The sequence below is a fragment of the Podarcis bocagei genome (genome assembly GCF_964188305.1).
Source record: "Podarcis bocagei genome assembly, chromosome: 9".
Classification (NCBI taxonomy): domain Eukaryota; kingdom Metazoa; phylum Chordata; class Lepidosauria; order Squamata; family Lacertidae; genus Podarcis; species Podarcis bocagei.
In genome coordinates this window covers 12,165,169-12,188,370 of record NC_138134.1, presented here as the reverse complement: position 1 = coordinate 12,188,370, position 23,202 = coordinate 12,165,169, and the positions used below count along the sequence as shown (strand labels likewise).

At 42.4% G+C, this 23,202-nt stretch overlaps 1 protein-coding gene across 1 annotated transcript in view; it reads right to left on the bottom strand.

The window, feature by feature from the left end:
* Nucleotides 1-2,718: 2,718 nt before the first annotated feature.
* Nucleotides 2,719-23,202, bottom strand: part of ANAPC4 (anaphase promoting complex subunit 4) — a 36,926-nt gene continuing 16,442 nt past the window's right edge. Inside the window, exons 12-30 of the mRNA XM_081207673.1 lie at nucleotides 22,041-22,105; nucleotides 21,899-21,941; nucleotides 21,741-21,817; nucleotides 20,953-21,053; nucleotides 20,824-20,875; nucleotides 20,097-20,152; nucleotides 18,068-18,114; nucleotides 17,640-17,696; nucleotides 16,339-16,395; nucleotides 13,706-13,799; nucleotides 12,939-13,036; nucleotides 11,169-11,230; nucleotides 9,974-10,012; nucleotides 9,786-9,887; nucleotides 9,487-9,564; nucleotides 7,191-7,361; nucleotides 6,015-6,138; nucleotides 4,023-4,266; nucleotides 2,719-2,949 (exon numbers count right to left, since the gene is read on the bottom strand). Of these exons, the coding sequence (XP_081063799.1) occupies nucleotides 4,051-4,266; nucleotides 6,015-6,138; nucleotides 7,191-7,361; nucleotides 9,487-9,564; nucleotides 9,786-9,887; nucleotides 9,974-10,012; nucleotides 11,169-11,230; nucleotides 12,939-13,036; nucleotides 13,706-13,799; nucleotides 16,339-16,395; nucleotides 17,640-17,696; nucleotides 18,068-18,114; nucleotides 20,097-20,152; nucleotides 20,824-20,875; nucleotides 20,953-21,053; nucleotides 21,741-21,817; nucleotides 21,899-21,941; nucleotides 22,041-22,105 (1,539 nt within the window). The 3' untranslated portion in view covers nucleotides 2,719-2,949; nucleotides 4,023-4,050. The remainder of the gene's footprint in view (nucleotides 2,950-4,022; nucleotides 4,267-6,014; nucleotides 6,139-7,190; nucleotides 7,362-9,486; nucleotides 9,565-9,785; nucleotides 9,888-9,973; nucleotides 10,013-11,168; nucleotides 11,231-12,938; nucleotides 13,037-13,705; nucleotides 13,800-16,338; nucleotides 16,396-17,639; nucleotides 17,697-18,067; nucleotides 18,115-20,096; nucleotides 20,153-20,823; nucleotides 20,876-20,952; nucleotides 21,054-21,740; nucleotides 21,818-21,898; nucleotides 21,942-22,040; nucleotides 22,106-23,202) is intronic.

Genomic DNA, 23,202 nt, shown 5'->3' with positions numbered 1-23,202 from the left:
AAAATGATAAAAATGCATTGTTCTTGCATCCTAATTGATTAGAGCCTGTGAAAGCTATTCACCGTGGTGAAGTCCACCCTCAGTTTCTGTACAAATGTTCTGTTCTGAATGTTGTTGCTCCTGCTTCCAAGGCAAGAGGCCCGGGAGCGATGCTTTATACAAGAATGCAACAGGCAAACTTCTCCTAGGATATGCAGTTGTGCTGTATCTGCACTGAGCGAGTGAAGAAATGCTTTCATCCCTAGCCCCTAGCAGAGAAAATTGCCCATCCCCAGAGCAGAGGGTGGTTGGAAGGAGGTTAACAGAGTTGCATTCCCTCTATGAAGGGGTGCTTTAGGAGCACAGAAGACTTTAAATTTAATATATTTCTCATGGTATGCAAGCAGTTTTCTCACAGTGCACTAGAACGTCCTCCACAACTCGTAATTACAGGGGTACCTCGGGTTACATACGTTTCAGGTTAAATACGCTTCAGGTTACAGACTCTGCTAACCCAGAAATATTGCTTCAGGTTAAGAACTTTGCTTCAGGATGAGAACAGAAATCGTGGCAGCGGGAGGCCCCATTAGCTAAAGTGGTGCTTCAGGTTAAGAAGAGTTTCAGGTTAAGAACGGACCTCCAGAACGAATGGAGTTTGGCTCATAGCCCTGCTTCTGAATTTTGGAATGGGGCAATTTACGCTACCTTAATTTAAGATGGCACCAGTTCCACCAGTTTCCGACACGGTGAGGATTGCTCTGCCCAGTTGTAATATCAGGCAGAGATCAGAGTTTGCCACGGTTTGTCCAGACCACAGAATTATCTATATTGTTCGTACTTCTGTCATAAGGGAAGCTGGCTCAAGACAGATGACAGCTGAAATTGTCACACCAGGACTTTCTAGCCAATATTTGTGACGGCTTTGCTGTCTTAAATCCCGCCCCCCCCCAAAAAAAAAATACTAACATCAGTTTACTGATATGGGATGAAAGAAATAACTGCTAGAGTCAGAACTTTTTATAGAAAACTTTAGCAGAGCTATGTTGTCATCCTATATATGCAAATCTCTCAATCTATGATTCACAATTCACAAGCTTTTGCCAGTAGTAAAAGAGGAAGACTCATTTTATTTTAAATTTAATATTTAGCGTGCTTCTAGGTGTGTGTGTGTGTGTGTGTGTGTGTGTGTGTGTGTGTGTGTTGGAAAGACATCTTTTAAACATTATGGGACAAAGGCAATATGTGAAAAAATTCAGAGCTGTCTGCACTATTTGATCCTAAACAACCCAAAGTTCATACATTCCTTTGATCTACTAATCCTTTTCAACTACAAGTACATTTAAATTTAACTACAGAATACAAATGAATTAATGATTGCTGTGGGAAATGATTGACAATACATGTTTCTCAAGACCAGCTACACCTTTTCCACCTTTACAACTACTTCTAAAGAGGAATCTCTGCCGTGTCTAGTGAAGCAATAAATGTTTATTATTCTTCAGCTCATGATAACACTTTAACCACCGTCTTTTTATGGAAACTGTAGGTCTAGCCATCAGTTCAGTCCAAAACAAACAAAGTCGATAAGTGCGCACTATTAACTTTGCCCTTGATGCTTATCTGCAGAGATGATTTAAGAAGACAATAATCCGAGTGCATTCTAGGACACACACACACAGCAGAACCACCTGAAAGAATGGCTGCAATCCTATATAAATTTATTTGTATAAAATCTCTTTAATTTCACACACACACACACACAAACACACACACATTAAAGGCAATGGTCTGGGTTATTACTATTGATCTCCAGTGCAGGATATGTATTTATTTACATTATTGTATATTAATATTTTGCTGGAAGCTGACCAGAGTGGCAGGGGAAACCCAGCCAGATGGGTGGGGTATAAATAATAAATTATTATTATTATTATTATTATTATACATTAAATCATAATGTAACATGACCACTTTCTCTGCAGACCTGGGGGGGAGAGCACAAATAGTAGAAGGTCCAGTAAATCAAAGTTCTGGATGATGTTTTAGAAAATACTGCTAAAAGTTCTCTGCTTTTGCAGAAGACTGGCTCTGCTTAATGTGCATGTGGTACATCCTAAAATAACAGTAAAACGCTTTTTGGGGCAAGGAGTTGACTTCTGAGCAACAGGCAAACATTTCATTGTTTTATAGATTTTTGTTTCACATTTGAAAGCTTTTTTAAAAAAACCACCCACCTTAGACTATAAATTTTAGAAAACACCTAGACCAGTGGTTCCCAACTTTTGGGCATGCCCAACTAAGTATCTCTAAAATCCTGATATCCCCCCCTCCCCAATGACATATACAGTGGTACCTCGGTTTAAGAACTTAATGCGTTCTGGAGGTCTCTTCTTAACCTGAAACACCACTTTCACTGCTGCCGCGCTGCTGGAGCCTGATTTCTGCTCTTATCCTGAAGCAAAGTTCTTAACCCAAGGTAATATTTCAGGGTTAGCCTGTAACCTGAAACGTATGTAACCCGAGGTATCACTGTAATTCTTATTATTCAAACAGTGAACTCCTATTCACGTGGAGGGAGCCTAAAAGGCCATTAACTTGGTCTAAACAAGCTTCCAATTGCCTCCCTAAAAAATAAAATGGCCTTGCTGTGGGGCGTGTGCCCCACGCTGGGAACCACGGACCTAAACTACAAATTAGTAAAACATGGAATCGAAAGCACAAACCGCAACACCGTCACTGCAGAAAAAATATCACTGTTTAATTTACCATCCATTACAAATACAGATGGAAAATGCCACATTTAAAGCCCATTTCTCATGTTGCAGTGGGACTGGAAGGGAAGCGTTGGAACCACAACACTGTCTTACGTTTAAAGGGCAGACATGTGTTTGCAGGATGAACTGGCTGCATTCGGGTGTGTTTTCTTCCAGCGCTGTACTTATTCAGGGAACTCAGAAGCAAGAAGCAGCACTGGGAAACACTGGGAAAAGAAAGGAAGAGTCAGGGATGCTTCCATACCCACAAAAGCCTTTTATAAACTAGTCTGGGAGAGTAAAGCCATATTCCTCCTTTTTCTCTACAACACGTAAGAGCCTGGACAGAAACACTGACCATCAAATAGGTTAGGGAACTGAGATCTGCCTGCATCTCAAGCCCTCCCAGCTCCCTTTTCCTCTTCCTGGAGTGGAGAAGTGGTTTCGTGTTGCATCCCTACTGGTGCTTATGGTTTGTTTTCTCCTAAACGAACCATAATCGGGGGGTGCTAATCCAGCCACTCAGTTGTTTATTTCCCTGCTCCCGAAAGGGAAGAGCGAAATTAGTCTTAAGACGCTTTGAGCCAACAGTGTGACTCGGCAGCTAAAAAAGCCAATGCAATTCTGGGCTGCATCAATAGGAATATAGCATCTAGATCAAGGGAAGTAATAGTGCCACTGTATTCTGCTCTGGTCAGACCTCACCTGGAGTACTGTGTCCAGTTCTGGGCACCACAATTCAAGAAGGACACTGACAAACTGGAACGTGTCCAGAGGAGGGCAACCAAAATGGTCAAAGGCCTGGAAACGATGCCTTATGAGGAACGGCTAAGGGAGCTGGGCATGTTTATCCTGGAGAAGAGGAGGTTAAGGGGTGATATGATAGCCATGTTCAAATATATAAAATGATGTCACATAGAGGAGGGAGAAAGGTTGTTTTCTGCTGCTCCAGAGAAGCGGACACGGAGCAATGGATCCAAACTACAAGAAAGAAGATTCCACCTAAACATTAGGAAGAACTTCCTGACAGTAAGAGCTGTTCGACAGTGGAATTTGCTGCCAAGGAGTGTGGTGGAGTCTCCTACTTTGGAGGTCTTTAAGCAGAGGCTTGACAACCATATGTCAGGAGTGCTCTGATGGTGTTTCCTGCTTGGCAGGGGGTTGGACTCGATGGCCCTTGTGGTCTCTTCCAACTCTAGGATTCTATGATTCTATGACGCAAGCACCAGCATGCAGCTCCTGTACAAGCTAATTCCCCTAAGAATAGTTTATGGCCAGAGTTTTGCCCACCTGCAGCTAATGAACCGGGAGTTTTGTCTCACACATTGAGACTCGATTGCTGTTCTCCTGTTTCATCTGCTAATTCAGCAGAACCAGCAAGGAGACTCTCTTCCTGGTTGCTCGTAGACGGGCGGGGCTCCTCTTCGCCCGCGCTTGCCTGAGAGACCATTTCTTCCTCTTCTTCCTCCTCCGCCTCTCCATCATCTTCCACGTCCATTTCAAACACTCGGATGTGCCGGAGGTTTGAACTTAGCTAGGGGAACATTTTAAAGATAGGTCTTATTTTACTGCTCCGATAGCTGCCTTTATGGGTCAAGCCCATCCAAGGCAGCGACAAAAATATAAACGTTCAAAACGTAGTACAACAGGTAGTACAATATTGTTTCGGGGTTTTAAAGTGTTGGTGCTGACCTTTAAAGCCCTAAACGGCCTCAACACAGTATACCTGAAGGAGCGTCTCCACCCCCATCGTCCTGCCCAGACACTGAGGTCCAGCGCCGAGGGCCTTCAGGCGGTTCCCTCGCTGCAAGAAGCAAAGCTACAGGGAACCAGGCAGAGGGCCTTCTCGGTAGTGGCGCCCGCCCTGTGGAACACCCTCCCTTCAGATGTGAAGGCAGCCCTGTTTAGGGAAGCTTTTAATGTTTAATAGACTATTGTATTTTAACATTCTGTTGGAAGCCACCCAGAGTGGCTTGGGAATATTATTATTATTATTATTACTTAGCCGAGATCTTTAAAGCTAAATCTAAAGTTGCCTGATTTATTCATTGGTGATTATCTATTGTATATGTTTATCTATTATATGTATATGTTTTATATTATTATATGTATATTGTATATGATTATCTATTGTATATTGTATATGATTATATATTGTATGTGTTTGGATTATCAATTTATTTGGATGACTTTGTATGATTTTATGATTTTGCTGTTTTAACTTGTGCCAAAAAAGGCTAGGAAAGAAAGTATGTTAAATATTTTGAATAATTGATATACAAATGATTGGCAGACAGGGAAGTGAAAGGGTCTTTTATCTTTTAATCTGTTTTTTCTTTTTTCTTTCTTTGTTTTTTATGATTGTTATTTTCTGATATTGCACTATTAATGTAATTTACATAAAATAAGTTACATACAGATACGTGGCGGTCAGAAGGGAGGGGTCTGTGAGGGAGGCAGGCAAGAGTGGGTTTTTCTGAGGCTGTGAGACTGAGGAAAACTTCCCAGGTGGGAGCTGGGAAGACTCACTTCTTTGCATATGGAGATTAGGGTAGAATTAGAATAGAGGGATATATATATACAGTGATACCTCGGTTTTCAAACTGTTCCAGAAGACCGTTTGAAAACCGAGGTGCAAAGGGCAGTCTGCAATTTCAGTGGGGAAAATTGGGGGAAAAAACTGTTTGACTTCTGAAAAGCATTTGAAAACGAAAGCAATTACTTCTGTGTTTTCAGCATTCAAAAACCGAAACATTTGGCTTCAAAGATGCTCGAAAACTGAGGTACCACTGTGTTTATATCTACTGTCTATTTCTCCTCTCTTTTCTTCCTTCCTCTGCCTTCCTCTCTTTTCTTTTGTCGTTTCTCTTTCTTCCTTTTCATTTCATTTGTTCTCGATATAATTTTATTGTGTTGTGAAAACTGTAACAATTTCTGAGTAAAAAATGTAGTACCATGATCATAAAACTTCAGAATCAAAGAAATACAATGCATCACTTCAACCTACATAAAAAGAATTTGCAAAGCAATATCAAAGAAATTTTGTTCTCCACATCTTCACTGCAGCAGAATACTGTTCCTGTACCAATAGAGATGATAACTGAACTATTTTTACTATATAGGTTAATGCTCTTCATTGCTGAGGGAGTCGGTCCAATATCTTCACTCATGACCCCAGAAAAACAAGGCCTGCAGTCCTATACAAAATGACTTGAGAACGACTCCCAGTCAACACAGTGGTGTCAATGGGTCAAATGCAAAATCTGTCCATGGGATACTCACCACACAGGAAACTTTTCGGATGCCATTTACAGCAACATACTGGGCTTTCATGTTCTCCAACACCCTCCACTGACCCTCGATGGTGACAGACTGTGTAGGAATGTCCTCACATTGCATATCCAATCTAGTTAAGACCAGCGAAGAAAGATGCTAAGACTACAAATTCCTTGTTAACTCCAAATGGAAATTTGAAACTTCACTCCAGGCATCCCCAGCCTATGGCCCTCCAGATGTTTTGGCCTACAACTCCCATGATCCCTAGCTAACAGGACCAGTGGTCAGGGATGATGGGAATTGTAGTCCAAAACATCTGGAGGGCCGAAGGTTGGGGATGCCTGCTTTAGTGTATAACCTAGATTTCATCACACACATCTTGGTCACTGAATTTTCTCCTCTGCCATTTTTGCCCAAACCACCCTGATTTCATTGCGTGCATTTGAAAGAAGCAGAAAATAAAATGTAAGGGGCAACGATATACTAATGGATGAGAAATAGGCCCAGGGCAGCTTAATGTAACAGCAGTTATCATTTATACAGTGCTTAGAATATTCAAAGTGAAATGAACGTCAGTTATCTTTTTACAATGACCGGGCAAGTTAGGCCGGTACATATTTTACGTTCTCATGAATGCTCAGCTAATTCTTACACAGTTGCTAAATCTCTCAACGCTGCTGGCAGGAGAGTGGAAATGTTGCAGAATAATGCAAGTTCTGTTGCGCTAATGAAAATCCTTGCACCAACGGAATGAGTTACTTGGATACTGCCCCAATAGTGCAAGTTACCATACTTTTCCGTGTACAATGGTACCTCGGGTTACACACGCTTCAGGTTACATACACTTCAGGTTACAGACTCCGCTAACCCAGAAATAGTACCTCGGGTTAAGAACTTTGCTTCAGGATGAGAACAGAAATCGTGCTCTGCCAGCGCGGCGGCAGCAGGAGGCCCCATTAGCTAAAGTGGTGCTTCAGGTTAACAACAGTTTCAGGTTAAGAACGGACCTCCGGAACGAATTAAGTACTTAACCCGAGGTACCACTGTACTTGGGAATGTGCAGTTTCAGTTCAGCAGTTTCTAATAGCCTGCATCCTTCTTAACGCCTGACTACCAAAAGAAAAAGAGGCACAGGGAACAAAACAAAAGGATTAAGATAAAATCTGGAAGTCCAATCCGTACCTTTGAGCAGAATTCCAGCTGAATTCCAAACCCTGGTTTTCCTCGGTATATACGGATGATAACGGCAACTGGGCCAAAATCCTCTCCTTTCCCTCTTGCTGTGAATTCTCCACAAGGATTACTGTGATCGTTTCATCGTCGTAGAAATGAGCATCGAGGCAACTGTAACAACTATAAGCCAGATAAGGCGAAAGCATTCTAGTTGTGGTCAAGGAAGTGATGCACACCAAGAAAACCATTCAGTGCAGAAATGTATTTTGCTACAATAGTTGGTCCCTTACCTTTCCCGCCCCTACCTGGCCACAGTGATCCATGCAACGGTCACCTCCAGGCTTGACTACTGTAATTCGCTCTACACGGGGCTGCCCTTAAAGCTGTCCCAGAAACTCCAGCGGGTGCAGAATGCTGCAGCGAGGCTCCTCACGGGGTCTCTGCCATGGGAGCATATTCACCCAGTGCTTTTCAAGCTGCACTGGCTCCCGGTGGAGTTCAGGGTCAGATTTAAGGTGCTGGATTTGACCTTTAAAGCCCTTCACAGCCTAGGACCCTTGTACCTACGGGACCGCCCACAGAGAGCCTCAAGGTCCATAAATAGCAACACCCTAGTGGTCCCGGGCCCTAAGGAAGTTAGATTGGCTTCCACCAGGGCAGGGCTTTTTCAGTGATGGCTTCGACCTGGTGGAACGCTCTGTCTCATGAGACCAGGGCCCTGCAGGATCTGATTTCTTTCCGCAGGGCCTGTAAGACAGAGTTGTTCCGCCAGGCCTTTGGCTTGGAGCCAATTTGATTCCCTCCCCCTCTTTCTTTTTTCTTTTCCTTTCTCCTCCTGCAATGAGGCTACATTTTAATATTTTAATATTTTAATGTTGTATTTTAATTTTGTTTTTAAGTTGTAATCATTAAACTTGTTTTTATTATTGCTTGTTAGCTGCCCTGAGCCCGGCCTTGGCTGGGGAGGGCGGGGTATAAATAAAAACTATTATTATTATTATTATTATTATTATTATTACAATACTGCAAAGCCCTCCTGCTGTTTTACTGGATATTTTGCTATAGAATCAAGATCTCCAGCCACCACAAGCCAGAGACTTTGGTTTGTTTCGGTTCCAACAACCCACTTTCTGTAGCCAAGGGGAGAAGCGGGATAGTTCAGGAGGTACAGCAGGAGCCTCTTAATCTCACGGTTGTGGGTTCGAATTCCATGTTGGGCAAAAGATTCTTGCATTGAAGAAATTTGGACTAGATCACCCTCCAGGTTCCTTTCAACTCTACAGTTCCAGGATTCAATGATTCTTGTGTTTTGCGTGACACAATTTAGGTAACATTAAGCCAAGGATTGTGGTTTGTTCTTTCCCAGTGCTAGGGAAGATGAGCAAAGCATGTGTGGTTCGCCTATTTATGTTAAGTCACTGCTTATGACTAACTATGGCCAATGGTCAATGTGGCCTACATCAGAACAAACGTTTGCAAGCAGCTCAGAACAAAACATCGATCATTCCCTAAAATCTTGCCATCCTTCTTTTCTAGAATCAAGGGGCTTCCTATGCCTAATCAAGTTACAGTGGTAACTTGGTTCTCAAACACCTTGGTTCTCAAACGCCTTGGTTCTAAAACGCTTTGGTTCTCAAACTCCGAAAACCCAGAAGTATTCCGGTTTCTGAACGATTTTTGGAAGCCAAGCGTCCGATGCGGTTGTCAGCAATTGTTTCTGGGGCGCCTGCACCAAACAGAAGCTGCGCCTTGGTTTTCAAACATTTTGGAAGTCAAACGGACTTCCGGAATGGATAAAGTTTGGGGTTTTTGCTATTTAATTTGAATTTTTGTTTTTGAGGCTTTTGGGGTTAATTTGTTTTTGTGACTGTGTGGAACCCAGTTCAGCTACTGATTGATTGTGTGACTGCAGAAATGGATAAAAGCCCCCTATCCAAACAATGACTATCATCAGTGCAGGGAAGAAAAAAAATTAAATTTTCATTTTTATCATCTACAATACTGTCTTATTTATTTTATAGTACAGTACATTGATTATTGCTTTCATTTTACGGATCAATAGTCTCGTTAGATAGTAAAATTCATGTTAAATTGCTGTTTTAGGGGTTGTTTTTAAAAGTCTGGAACGGATTAATTTGTTTTGCATTACTTTCTATGGGAAAGCGCACCTTGGCTTTGGAATGTTTTGGTTTTGGAATGGACTTCCGGAACAGATTAAGTTTGAGAACCAAGGTACCACTGTATAATTTGGTGAAATTACTATCTGGCTAGCTTTTGAAAGTTAGGCATTTTTAGATATACCAACCTCGTTCCTGAATTTTCATTAATACTGATGTTTAGAAAATTTCCAAAATCAACAGCGAGTAGCCCATTATCAGCAGACCTAAGGGTGGAAAAAGTTACCATATGAACCAAATCTTTGGTATTTTATGCAGACATTACATGATATGTGAAAATGCACAGCTAAATCAATGAAACTGTTATCTAGGCCTGTGCCATGCAATGAAAGTGGCTTTGCAGAACTACATCTAGATGAAAACAAAAAAATTAAAATTAAAACAAATCCAACGGAAAGCTTAAAATACACCTTTTATTCTATCATACCTGGAAGTGTCTGTATGCCTCTTCAATATGTATATTTTAGATATGGAGCTTTCTAACATCGTGAACAAAACGTAATGCAAATTGGATGATTTATCATTCCACCTGCAATGATAATTTGAATACCCGTAAGTAAAAAATAAACCGTAACACTTGGTGACTAGAACGTAGAAAAATAGTTACATGCTCACAAAAAGGGCAACTTGAAGAGCTGAGATGTTGGATCCTCACTAAAGTGGAAAAGAAAGAAGAATATTTATTATTTAATTCCGAGGGCAGTGTACAACATTAAAAACGTATTTTACATAAGCATGATATGCAAATCCTATATGCAAATAGCAGATTCATTCTCAGAGTACGTCCTCATGTGAGCAGCATGGGCAAGAGGCAGGTATTAGGCCAGCACAAGGTCAACACAATTCAAAGTGTTGGTGCTGACCTTTAAAGCCCTAAACAGCCTCGGTCCAGTATACCTGAAGGAGCGTCTCCACCCCCATCGTTCTGCCCGGACACTGAGGTCCAGCGCCAAGGGCCTTCTGGCGGTTCCCTCATTGCGAGAAGCCAAGTTACAGGGAACCAGGCAGAGGGCCTTCTCGGTAGTGGCACCCACCCTGTGGAACGCCGTCCCACCAGATGCCAAAGAGAAAAATAACTGCCAGACTTTTAGAAGACATCTGAAGGCAGCCCTGTTTAGGGAAGCTTTTAATGTTTAATAGGTTATTGTATTTTAGTGTTTTGTTGGAAGCCACCCAGAGTGGCTGGGGAAACCCAGCCAGATGGGCGGGGAATAGATAATAATAATAATAATAATAATAATAATAATAATAGTAATAATAATAATAGTTGTTGTTGTTGTAATACCAAAAACAATTTTAAAAACTTCAGAAAAATATTGAATAATAATAATGATAATAATAATAATAATAATAAGAGTTTGGATTTGATATCCCGCTTTATCACTACCCGAAGGAGCCTCAAAGTGGCTAACATTCCCCTTTCCCTTCTTCCCCCACAACAAACACTCTGTGAGGTGAGTGGAGCTGAGAGACTTCAGAGAAGTGTGACTAGACCAAGGTCACCCAGCAGCTGCATGTGGAGGAGCAGGGAATCGAACCCGGTTCACCAGATTACGAGTCTACCGCTCTTAACCACTACACCACACTGGCACACTTGACTACCAAACCCACAAATAGTCCCATGAAGACTGAGCATGCTCAGTGGGTACAGAATGGTGACTTACTGATGGGAGGAAACAATGGGAAAGAAAGAATGGAGAATCCTGGAAGACAATGTGGCTGGTAAACTCAGAAGCAATACTCCAGCACTTCCAACATTTTGTTCTAAGTCAAACTGGGAAAAAGCTATTCCTTATTGCAAAAGCCTTACCTTTTGGATGCTTTGTACAAAGGCATACAAAACGCCTCGTGCACGGATTTCCCAACCACATCCTAGAGAGAAGGACGAAAAGCATTAAAGCAGTTGGGAGAAATTACCGTGTTTTTCGCTCTATAGGACGCACTTTTTCCCCTCCAAAAATGAAGGGAAAATGTATGTTCAACAGTGGAATTTGCTGCCAAGGAGTGTGGTGGAGTCTCCTTCTTTGGAGGTCTTTAAGCAGAGGCCTGACAACCATATGTCAGGAGTGCTCTGATGGTGTTTCCTGCTTGGCAGGGGGTTGGACTTGATGGTCCTTGTGGTCTCTTCCAACTCTATGATTCTATGATTCTATGTATGTCCTATGGAGCGAATGCAGGCTCATTGGCTTCAGCGACAGCAACGTGAAGCCTCCAAAGTGCAGAGGGAGAGCCGCCCCCGTGTTCCAGAGGCTTCGCGTTGCTTTTGCTGAAGCCACCTGAAGCCCCCGGAGCGCAGGGAACTCCCACTGCGCTCTGGGGGCTTTAGGCAGCTATCCGCAAGCCTTTGGAGCACAGCCGGAGTTCCGGCTGCGCTCCAAAGGCTTGCGGATAGCTGCCTGAAGCCTGGAGAGCGAGAGGTGTCGGTGCACACCAATCTCTCTTGCTCTCCAGGCTTCGCTTCACTGGAGAGGCGCTGCACAGTTTTCCCTCTGCGCAGCGCCCCTTCAGCAAAGCGGGAGGAGAAATGGAAGGGTCGCTGAGCAGAGAGGGGGATAATTCCCCCCCCCTGTTCTCCCCCTCCTATGGTCCGGTGCGTCCTATGGAGCGAAAAATACATTAGTCGCAGCAACACACCCACCGACACAGAAAGAGCAAATTTGGCCCAGGACTGTGAATGCAACAGTAGATAGAACCCATGTATGTTTTAAGCCCTGTGAGATTATTATTCTAGCATTCAAAACAAACACAGCGGAAGCTGACTGCCCACAGGACACAATCTAGGTAACAACAACAAGAAAGGAGGTTTCAAGTTTATGCAATGCTGTGAATTCTAGTGGTTTTGCTATCTGAACCTCGTCCTTCTTTCGCATGCATAAAAAGAATGGAAATCTTAAGGCCAGATCCAGCCTGGGCAGATGCAGTCACAGCTGCTGTTTGCCTAAATGCTGGCAACAGTCCTGTGCATATTATTATTATTTGCCACCCTTCATCACAAGATCACAGGACGGTTCACAGAAAAAAAATATGAGGTAAAAACACAAGTAAACAGTCAAAACAGAAGCAACAAAACAATAAACCCCCTCCCATAAGCACATTTAAATGGATGTAGAATATTAATCAGCCTTATGAAAAAAAATACAAATACAAAATGACATACAACAATTAATAACAATTTAAAACCACCCCACTCCAAATAACCAACATCTACCCAAGTTAAAACCATTAAGCCATAATCTGTGGAGGACTTAACATTATTGCTCTATAATTCTGGGCCATGAAGAAGAGACCTCACACTCTCTCACTCAAAATTCAGAATGTTATTATTAATAATAATAATTTCATTTCTATACTGCTTTTTATTTTTAGAGGGAGGGAATCTATTAATGCTACAAATCTGGGAGTTTGAACCCCAGCGAGTCTACTTAGCAGGAAACAGGCCACCACCTGCAACTTTGGCATTTCGGCCAACGGCTGGATTCCGCAGAGGGAAACTTCATTCTTGCAACCTGCTTTTAAAAACAGATGAGAACAACGGTGTTCCTTGCCGAAACTCAAACCCGACCAACGACCGAATACTTACAGCCGGCTTTTGTAGGCACTGGTCGATAATTCCCTCCATCCGCCTTTTGACAAAATGCAAGGACTTCTGAGGGTAGTATGGAAACAGCAACGGGCTTTCTGGAAATAATGGATGGATGAAGTTAGATGGACTTGTGAACAGAAACGCTGTTTCCCCAATTCACTCCTATTAAGGCAAACATTGCCAACAAAGGTCTGTATAGGTAAAGCTACGGTTTTCCCAGTAGTGATGTATAGAAGTGAGAGCTGGACCATAAAGAAGGCTGATCGCCGAAGAATTGATGCTTTTGAATTATGGTGCTGGAGGAGACTCTTGCGAGTCCCATGGACTGCAAGAAGATCAAACCGATCCATTCTTAGGGAAATCAGCCCTGAGTGCTCACTGTGAAAACAGGATGTCAAAAACTGGGTTCTGAAAGGAAAATATTTTGGTACAGCATACTTCTTAGGGTTGTGTCTGTGCTAGATACATCCAACTGGTGGAAATGAAATTCACATTCAAATGTCACAATTTCATCTAAAGAAATCAGTTATTGGTGAAAAAGCAACCTAAGATTATATTACAGAGACTGAATGAAATGTTTAAATGGAAGGACTGGGTGATTTAGTTTGGCAGCTCCACCTCAACTGCCTTCCCCTTTTGAACAAACACACTTGCTAAGAACAACACAAATTGCTAAATCTATACTGTGCCATATTAAACAACTGTACTTGAATGCTTGCAGCCTCATCATCTTCAGCTCATCAGGTAATAAGAGAATGAAGTACCTTTGAGATGGTTGCTATTTTGGAGGAAGTTAAACCACTGGTTTCCTTCTGTGTTAGGTGGGGACACAAGGTCATCGTCCTCATCTTTCAAATACTGGAGAGCAAGACAAGTTTATATCTCAACGATGCTGGGAAAATATGACCAGACCTTCCGATTTCAAATAGATAACCTACTAAAGAAAGTTTTGTGACCTTTTTCTTAGGGCTTTAGAATGTGTTTTATTTTCCAGTAATCAGTTTACTCAAAATAACCTGTTATCTTAGTTTATCAGAGATGGTTATAAACCTTTGCTCTATGAAACTATCATCTACAACTAGACTCTTGTGATTGTGAGGAGTTACCGTATTTTTTGCTCTATAAGACGCACCAGACCACAAGACGCACCTAGTTTTTGGAGGAGGAAAACAAGAAAAAATATATTCTGAATCTCAGAAGCCAGAACAACAAGAGGGATCACTGCACAGCCAAAGCAGCGATCCCTCTTGCTGTTCTGGCTTCTGGGATAGCTGCGCAGCCTGCATTCGCTCCATAAGACGCACACACATTTCCCCTTACTTTTTGGGAGGGAAAAAGTGAGTCTTATAGAGCAAAATATATGGTAATTAAATGAGCAATTTGTTCACTCTCCTTCATGAAGAATCCAGAGTAAATGGAAGTGCTTGTGTATAATTATGTATTCCTTAACTTTGACATAGTAAATGCTTTTTTAAAAAGTTTTTTGGGACTACTGTTCTCTCAAAACAACTTTTTAATTTACCAAGGGATTTACAGAGAAATTCTGCAAGTGTCTACTCTGAAGTAAGCCTCACTGAGTTCAATGACACATACTTTTGAGTAGACATTTATAGAATGTCACTGTAAATCTTTCGGAGAAAAGAATAACTCTCCCTCCCTCCTGCTTGCTACTTTTCCCTGGAACTTGAACCCTCATCTTTGCAGCTGCTCAGAGGCTGAGCTGTTAAAAAAACCTTCAGGGGACATAAAATGTCTACTGTTCTTAAGACTTTTGGCAATCCCAATGTTTTCTTCAAATCTGCTAAGGCGGAAATTCTAAGCATAAAAAGGTAAAGGGACCCCTGACCATTAGGTCCAGCCATGGCCAACTCTGGGGTTGCGGTGCTCATCTTGCTTTATTGGCCGAGGAAGCCAGCGTACAGCTTCCGGGTCATGTGGCCAGCATGACTAAGTCGCTTCTGGCAAACCAGAGCAGTGCACAGAAACGCCGTTTACCTTCCCGCCGGAGCGGTACCTATTTATCTACTTGCACTTTGACATGCTTTCGAACTGCTAGGTTGGCAGGAGCAGGGACCAAGCAACGGGAGCTCACCCCGTTGCAGGGATTCGTACCGCCAACCTTCTGATCGGCAAGTCCTAGGCTTTGTGGTTTAACCCACAGCGCCACCCACGTCCCAATTCTAAGCATACTTGCTAGGAAATAAACTCCTCCAAAGTCAACGAGATCTTACCCCCTCTGAGCAAATCAAGTAGGACGGAATGACCAATCCTTTGCAATGTGGTGCATCTGCTGAGAATGCTGTCTGGAGAGATTAGGGTCTGCTATCAAGCTATTGGCAAGCCCAGCTCTCTTTTGTTAATCTTTTATACTCTTCTGTAAGAGGGTGACTCATGAGATCACTTCTGTGATGCAAGGCAGAGGTCAGAAATGGAAACCCCCCCCCCCCCAGAGTTGCTGCACATCTAAAGAACAGAGAAGAACTGGAGGGGGGGCGCGTTGCAAAGGTTCCAGAGTAGTTTAATGCTGTATTGTGTTTCTAATATTCGGTTGGCAGCCGCCCAAAGTGACTGGGGAAACCCAGCCAGATGGGTGGGGTATAAATAATAAATTATTACAGTGGTACCTCTGGATGCGAACGGGATCTGTTCCGAAGCCCCGTTCGCATCCTAAAGTGAACGCAACCCGCGTCTGCGCGTGTCGCGATTCGCCGCTTCTGCGCATGACATCATTTTGCGCGTCTGCGCATGCGGCGAAACCTGGAAGTAACACGTTCCGTTACTTCCGGGTCACCGCGGAGCGCGACCCGAAAATATTCATCCAGAAGCTACTTCAATCCGAGGTATGACTGTATTATTATTATTATGTGACAGTTTCTGCCGTGTCTGAGTTATGTAAATAGGTAAGAACAGCGTTTTGATGAAGGATCATTTAAGTCACACCTGCGTCAAACTGGAGGTTTGTACCCAGCCATCATCAGAACAGCCGACAGCATCCCCCAGGCCAGTTACATTTCTAAACCACACGGAAGCACTGAGAAAATTCATGCATATTCTGGGGCTTCAGAGGAACACACAATATAGGCCAGCAGTCAGTGAGACGCCTCAAGGAAGCCCGTTAGCATAGTCTGAAGGCCCTCACCTATTTTTGTTCTCAAAATTATTTCGATTTGCTGTATGTTGTTATAAATATTGAGTGTAAGGAGTGGGAAAGCTTGTCAGTGAAGCACATTCGTTCACATAAATTCATCTGATTTGCTTAAACGGATTCCAGAATGCTGAACGTGGCTTTACAGAGCGAGAGGCTATCCCTGCCATGAGCTCCGACCTGCAAAATATATTTCCTTCAGCAGCTCATTTGCCCACCTCCCTGTCTTAACAAAGAGACTTGATTCATTACCTGACCAACTCTTTCTACATTAAAGTATTTCCCTTTACGATTGTAGAGCTCAGGTGCCTAAAAAAAACAAACAAACATGGAATGCAATGTATATTTTATTTTAAGTGGAAACGTGAAGAATTATTAAGATAGCTAACTCCCAAGGTCCCACATTTAATTATATCACAGCCTCGGTGGCATATGTATCAGAAGGAGGGAAGTTAGCTTCCAAATACCCCCAGGCCTTGTGATCTGCAGTTGGTGGTGAAATAAGGCAGAGCCTTCTCCACAGTGGCACCCAAATTATTGAACTGCCTCCTGCTGGAGGTATGATTGGCCCCCTCAGTACTGTCTTTTAGGTACCTTTTTAAAAATACAGTAGATTTATTATTCTAGTTAAGAGAACAGAAACACACAAACACACACGTGTATATATTTGAGAGACACTACATATAGCAACTTTATACTATATAGATTACATGGATAACAGTTGCCCTGGAATGTTATCATTCCAAAATAAAATAAAGACCATTACTCTATCCGTTCATGACTTTCTCTGCTACAGTACATCAATTTGGTCATTATTCCAGGCATCCCCATTTGTGTTCAAGCTTTTGCAAGAAGTACTCTCACAGCAGAAAGCAAATGTAATGTTACTTCCAGGTCCTCTTCCTGTACTGGGTTCTTACAATAACTGAATAATGGCATATTGGGTTATCCAATTATTTCTGTGCTGAAATTACAAATTATCCTCCCCCAAAAATAGGTGTATTGTGTCTTCAACATTTACTCGGTACTGCTAAGAGTATTTGACTTAATCTGTGAGGTGTTAAGAACTATTTGTACAGGAACATTTTATAGATTCCCCCAGTACCATGGATATAATCTTGGTAGTAAAACTTAAGTCTTCTAGATTCTTTTAAAAAGCACATTTATTTCCTCAAGCTGTGGGAAAAGCTGAGCCACTATAGTTTTACCTGTTTTGAGTCTGAAATGTTCTCTGTCATTAATTTGTATTACTATCAAGTTTTATTTTGTTTTAAGATGTTTCACATTTATGTTTATATAGTGTTATAGACCACCCTGAGATTTCTGGAGGTAGGGTGGTCTATAAATAAATCACAATAACTCAAATGCACATTTCTTTCTCCCTTCAAATGTATGAGCAGAAATCTGCTTTCTAAATTCAGATCTCCTTTGCTGACCTGAACAGATGAATCTGTTTGCTTTCACTTGAAAGAACAAAAACTCAAAGTCAGCTAGATCATGTGCAAATGTAATAATTTATTCACAGTAGCCAGTCAAATTAAAAAAAAACTTACCTCATTGAAATGTTCAGTAAGAAAATCGGCAACAAAAGTGATATCTTTCTGAGTCATCTTTGAGAAACAAGAGGGGGGGAAAATCCACATTTTAAAAATCAGCTGCCAAAATTCTGCAAGCAGCAACATCAAAATTAAAGTATTTCTCTTTAAAAGAACATGAAAATTACTGAATATAAAATAATTATACAGTAGCAGATCAAACAACAAAACACAACCCTAATTAACATTAAAATGTCAATAATACTCTGTGAGCAACCGTGTCAATTTTATTCTTTGTCAATATTTAATTTAGTTAAGGGGGCTAGATATCACTGGATTGCCTTTTTTGTTGTTGTTGTACATTTCTGATTTGATAGGGTGTAATGGTATTGCCTTTAAATACATGTAGGAAATGGAACATACATGACAGAGCACAGAAATACTACCTTGTTCAGCTCTGGAGGGACATGATCTTCTGACATCCTCAGCATGGCTGGAAATTTTTTTTTAAAAAAAAGATTACCAGGACAGCACAATTAATTTCCATTCCACTGCCCTCGCTTCCAAAACAGAGAAGATTTTTCACCAAAATACAGCAATGATAAAACATAGTAATTACAGTGGTACCTCGGGTTAAGTACTTAATTCGTTCTGGAGGTCCGTACTTAACCTGAAACTGTTCTTAATCTGAAGCACCACTTTAGCTAATGGGGCCTCCTGCTGCCACCGCGCCGCCGGAGCACAATTTCTGTTCTTATCCTGAAGCAAAGTTCTTAACCTGAAGCACTATTTCTGGGTTAGCGGAGTGTGTAACCTGAAGCGTATGTAACCTGAGGTGTATGTAACCTGAGGTACCACTGTACAGTGGTGCCTCGCAAGACGAAAAGAATCCGTTCCGTGATTCTCTTCGTCTAGCGGTTTTTTCGTCTTGCGAAGCAAGCCCATTGACGGATTAGAGGATTAGCGCTATTAGCGCTATTAGCGGCTATTAGCGGCTTATCAGCTTATCGGATCAGCTGATAAGCGGCTTAGCGGCTTAGAAAAAGGGGGGGGGGAGGAAAAAACCCCCGCAGGAACTCGCAAGACATTCTTGTCTTGCGAAGCAAGCCCATAGGAGATTCGTTTTGCGAAGCACCTCCAAAACGGAAAACTCTTTCGTCTAGCGAGTTTTCCGTCTTGCGAGGCATTCGTCTTGCGGGGCACCACTGTATACCTGCTTGAAAATTCCACAAAGGCAGCAACAACAGCATGCGATGGTTATTTTTTTTCTGTATCTCTTTATGTAAAATACAAAGGACAATATTTAAGACTCAAAAGGCCTATCAACATTGCCAGCTCTGGGAGGAGGAGATAGACAGGAACTTGCTCTCCCCTAAACCCCTTCACTCCAAGTGGAAAACTTAAGACTATTCTGCCCCCCCCTTTCTCCGTTCCCCTTGTCCTTCTTCATGAAAATCCAGCCCTTCTGGGTGTGGGAAGGAAACACTGGGAGACCATGGCTTTCCCTCCACAGCCCTAAGCTATCTTCAGAAAGGAAATGGATGGCATTTCCTATTTCATGATGTCCCTGTTGGTGGGAACTAGGCAACTTTAAAGTCTTTACTTTACAGTGGTACCTTAAGTACTTAATTCGTTCTGGAGGTCCGTTCTTAACCTGAAACTGTTCTTAACCTGAAGCATCACTTTAGCTAATGGGGCCTCCTGCTGCCACTGCGCCGCCAGAGCACAATTTCTGTTCTCATCCTGAAGCAAAGTTCTTAACCCGAGGTACTATTTCTGGGTTAGCGGAGTCTGTAACCTGAAGCGTATGTAACCTGAGGTACCACTGTATTTTCTCCTAAGAAATGAAAGGCAGCCACCCAACCTATTTACCTTGGTTGGGTGGCTTCCTTTCATTTCTGAGGAGAAAAAAAGTAAAGACTTGTCCATGTGGAGTCGCCTAGTAAAGGACCCTTGGACGGTTAGGTCCAGTCAAAGGCGACTATGGGGTTGTGGCGCTCATCTTGTTTTCAGGCCGAGGGAGCTGGCGTTTGTCCACAGAAAGCTTTCCGGGTCATGTGGCCAGCATGACTAAACCGCTTCTGGTGCAACAGGACACCATGATGGAAGTCAGAGCGCATGGAAATGTTATTTATCTTCCCACCACAGTGGTACCTATTTATCTACTTGCACTGGCGCGCTTTCAAACAGCTAGGTTGGCAGGAGCAGGGACCGAGCAACGGGAGCTCACCCCATTGTGGGAATTCGAATCACCAACCTTCTGACTGGCAAGCCCAAGAGGCTCAGTAGTTTAGACCACAGCGCCACCCGCATCCCCTTACCCAACCTATTACGGCAGAACTAACTATGCTCCCTGGTGGCAAATAAGCTAATAAGATTCAGATCTATCCCTTCATGTGCGTAGGTTTCCATTTTTCAGTTACGCTTCATGAAATCGAACCCTGGTTTATATCATTAGCACTAATTTTTCCTCACCTACATATAGCCACCGAAAAAAAGCTTTGAAGTTCTTCATACTGCTGTCTATAACTCTGTAGAAAGAAAGAATAGAAAGGGCATTAAAACCTATTCCAAATGCTACCCGGACTGAAAGGTTTTTCTAAAGCCCACCTCCCTCGTTAGAATTTTCTTCCATGTGAGCAGTTCCACACGCTGGAAGGTACGTCATCACTGCAATATCATTAATATAATGCAACCTTATAAATATGTTCATCAGACGTTACTAGCTTGCAACCTTTTTGCTAGTCTGTTCCACTTCTATAGAGAGAGGAGTGAGAGGGGAGGGGTCTTTCCCGCTTCTAGCAAACTTCTTGCTGAAATCTTCATTTTTAGGCAATAAAGCTCCAGGATTCTGTCCCTTTTTGCATCTGTCAAGAGAGAAGGGATGGAATATTCCATCCTTCCTCTGCCAACCTGCCAGCATGGAATTCTATGTACATATGCAATTCCTGACCTCTTCTGGCTAGCAGGCTAGTGCTTAAATACAATATGTTATAGTGCTTCTGAAAAGTCATAGTGCTGCTTATGCACTATCAGTAATATTTACAGCAAAATATTGGTCAGGATCTTCACAGAAAGGTGATGACTAAGTTGTACAGACTAAGTTGTATTTTGGACAACAACAAACTTTTGCTCCCGACATTTAAACAGGAAACCAAAGTCTAAAAATGCTTTGCATCCGACGATCTAGATGAATACATACTGAAGCAACTCATTTGCTTTAAGGATGAAGGAGCCCACCGCAGTAATGGCTTCTGTAAAGAGAGAACAGTTATTTAACATCAGCTGAGTTGACGATCCACACGCTAGCCAGAAAGCTAATAATATGTACCTTCGATTCCTGTTGCATCCAGTCCAAGAGGCTCATACTTTTGTTTCCACAATGCCATTCCTTTCAGTTCACTGAGATGGTAAAGCAAAGCCTCAGAGCCGCTATCAAAAGCAAGGCAGCAAAAACATTTCAGTGGAGGAGCTGTCATCACACACAACAATGCATTATTATTAAAGAATAATAATCTGGAATATTTGACAGACTGAAGGAAACCAAGCAAAATACAAGTGATTTATAGTTTATATATGATGTTTGGTCCACGGTTACTCCTGACATGAGAAAACTTGGTATACTTATTTGTATAGCAGTATTCTTGTTTATAAAACCCAATAAAATAAATAAGAAAGAAAGATGTTTGGTTTCATTCTGCTTTTAATTTTAATGTTGCTTTATTATGCTGTTAGCTAACTTGACAGCTCCACAGAGTTATGCTTTGCTGGGGTAAAAGTAAAAAAAAATAAGTTTAAATTCTGCCTAACTAGGTTGTTACTCGTATAGTGTGATATATGAGTGTTAATAACACTTCATGTAGACTCAATGAAATCAATAAATCCACTGATTTCAAGGGGTCTACTCTGAAAACGGCTAACGTTGGTTATCACTCCTACTCAGCCCAAGCTAGGATTTCCTTGCATAAGTGAGAGGTATTTTAGCAATTTTTCTTCCGTGGAACGGGAAGGTGGCGGTGGTATTTCAACTGACTTCAGCATCAAATGTATTCAAGTTTTCTTGGTTCCATAAGTTGCTATATTTATTTGCGTCCCTCTCAACACAGCAGGAGATGTTACCTTTGCAAGTGACTTATGACAAGCTTCTGAATACTGGAATAAGAGGATTCCATGGATTGGCCAAGTTTTTTTAAGCCCTGTTGGAAGAGACTTTGTTTTTAGCACTGTAGGGTCAATCAAAAGGCAGTAACAGTATTTTAACATATGCATTAGTATACCTTTACTGTGAGCTGATTCATAAGCAGTGCCTGAAGTTCAAGGCTGTATAGGGAAAACAACAACACCACAAACAAATTTCACTTTGCTTGTGAGCGCAACGCAGTACACAACTCTGATGAAAAACAACTTCCTGCGCAGTACCTTGCTTTGCCCCATAACAGCAACTGCATAAATTCGTCTTGAACTGACGTCGTTGTGTTCTTTTCCTGCAGATTGAAGGTGGCAATACAAACACATTTAATTGTGATTCAAGGACCCGTTCCGCGCTTGGGAATAATAAAGACACATGGACATAGCATATTAGGTTAATGGGCTAGAAAAGGCCACAACTTTATTGATTACAGCATGTGAGAGGTATTGGCTTAGGCATTGGACAACCGCAAATTTTGACTCCACCCACTCAGAGAGGGGTGAGCCTGATGACGGTAAACCACCAGTAGGGGGAGCCTGTTGATGCAAATACAACTATAAGCTGATGTCACCGGGGGTCGTACCACGGCCCCCCGCCACACAGGGCATCGGACAGGATCCACGACCGCCGTATTCCTTTAACGGAATACCCAAAAGTGAAGGGGTAGGTGATGGCCACACCTTGCCCTTCCATACACCAACAACACATTCCAATGCCTAACCACCAAATACCAAGAAAGTTGTGACGATTGCTACGAGGTAGGGGGGAAAACCCAAAAGGCTGGTGCCAATTTGCCAATTGGAAAAAACTCCTACCAGGCCCCCTAGGCAACCAGGGCGACCAACCACAGGTCCATAGCAAGGTCAAGCGAGCAGCTAAGCCCTAAAGGGAGTGGTGGGTGACTTGAGGAGATCGGCGGCGCAATGGCAGGGAGAGCTGGCGCGGCCGCATTTGAGCGGCTAAACCACGCCCCCGAGCTGCCACCCGATTGGGTGTTCTTCTGGGGGGCGTGGCGCACCAGCGATGGAGCAGGGCAGGGTCCAGCACACCCCCTGCATAACGCGGGAAACTGTTCCCGCTCACAATTTATCAGTCTTTGGCCTAGGGAAGGGGTTACTTCCATACCTAAACAACGAGGAGTTACCAGCTCATGGATGAAAATTATGGTTAGAAAAGCAACTGCGATTCCTTTTTCACAAAAAAGGAATGGCAAGACAAACTGTTAAGAGTATACTGAACTGGCTAGATTAACAGAGGAATTAGAGGGCACACTAGACAAGAATTTCAAAAAGCATGGGGGAAATGCAGAGAATACTTCACAAAACAGTGCCCTAAAATTCATACCTGGCTTGTTTTGATTCATGTCTGCAGGAGACTTTGTGGATATTTAAG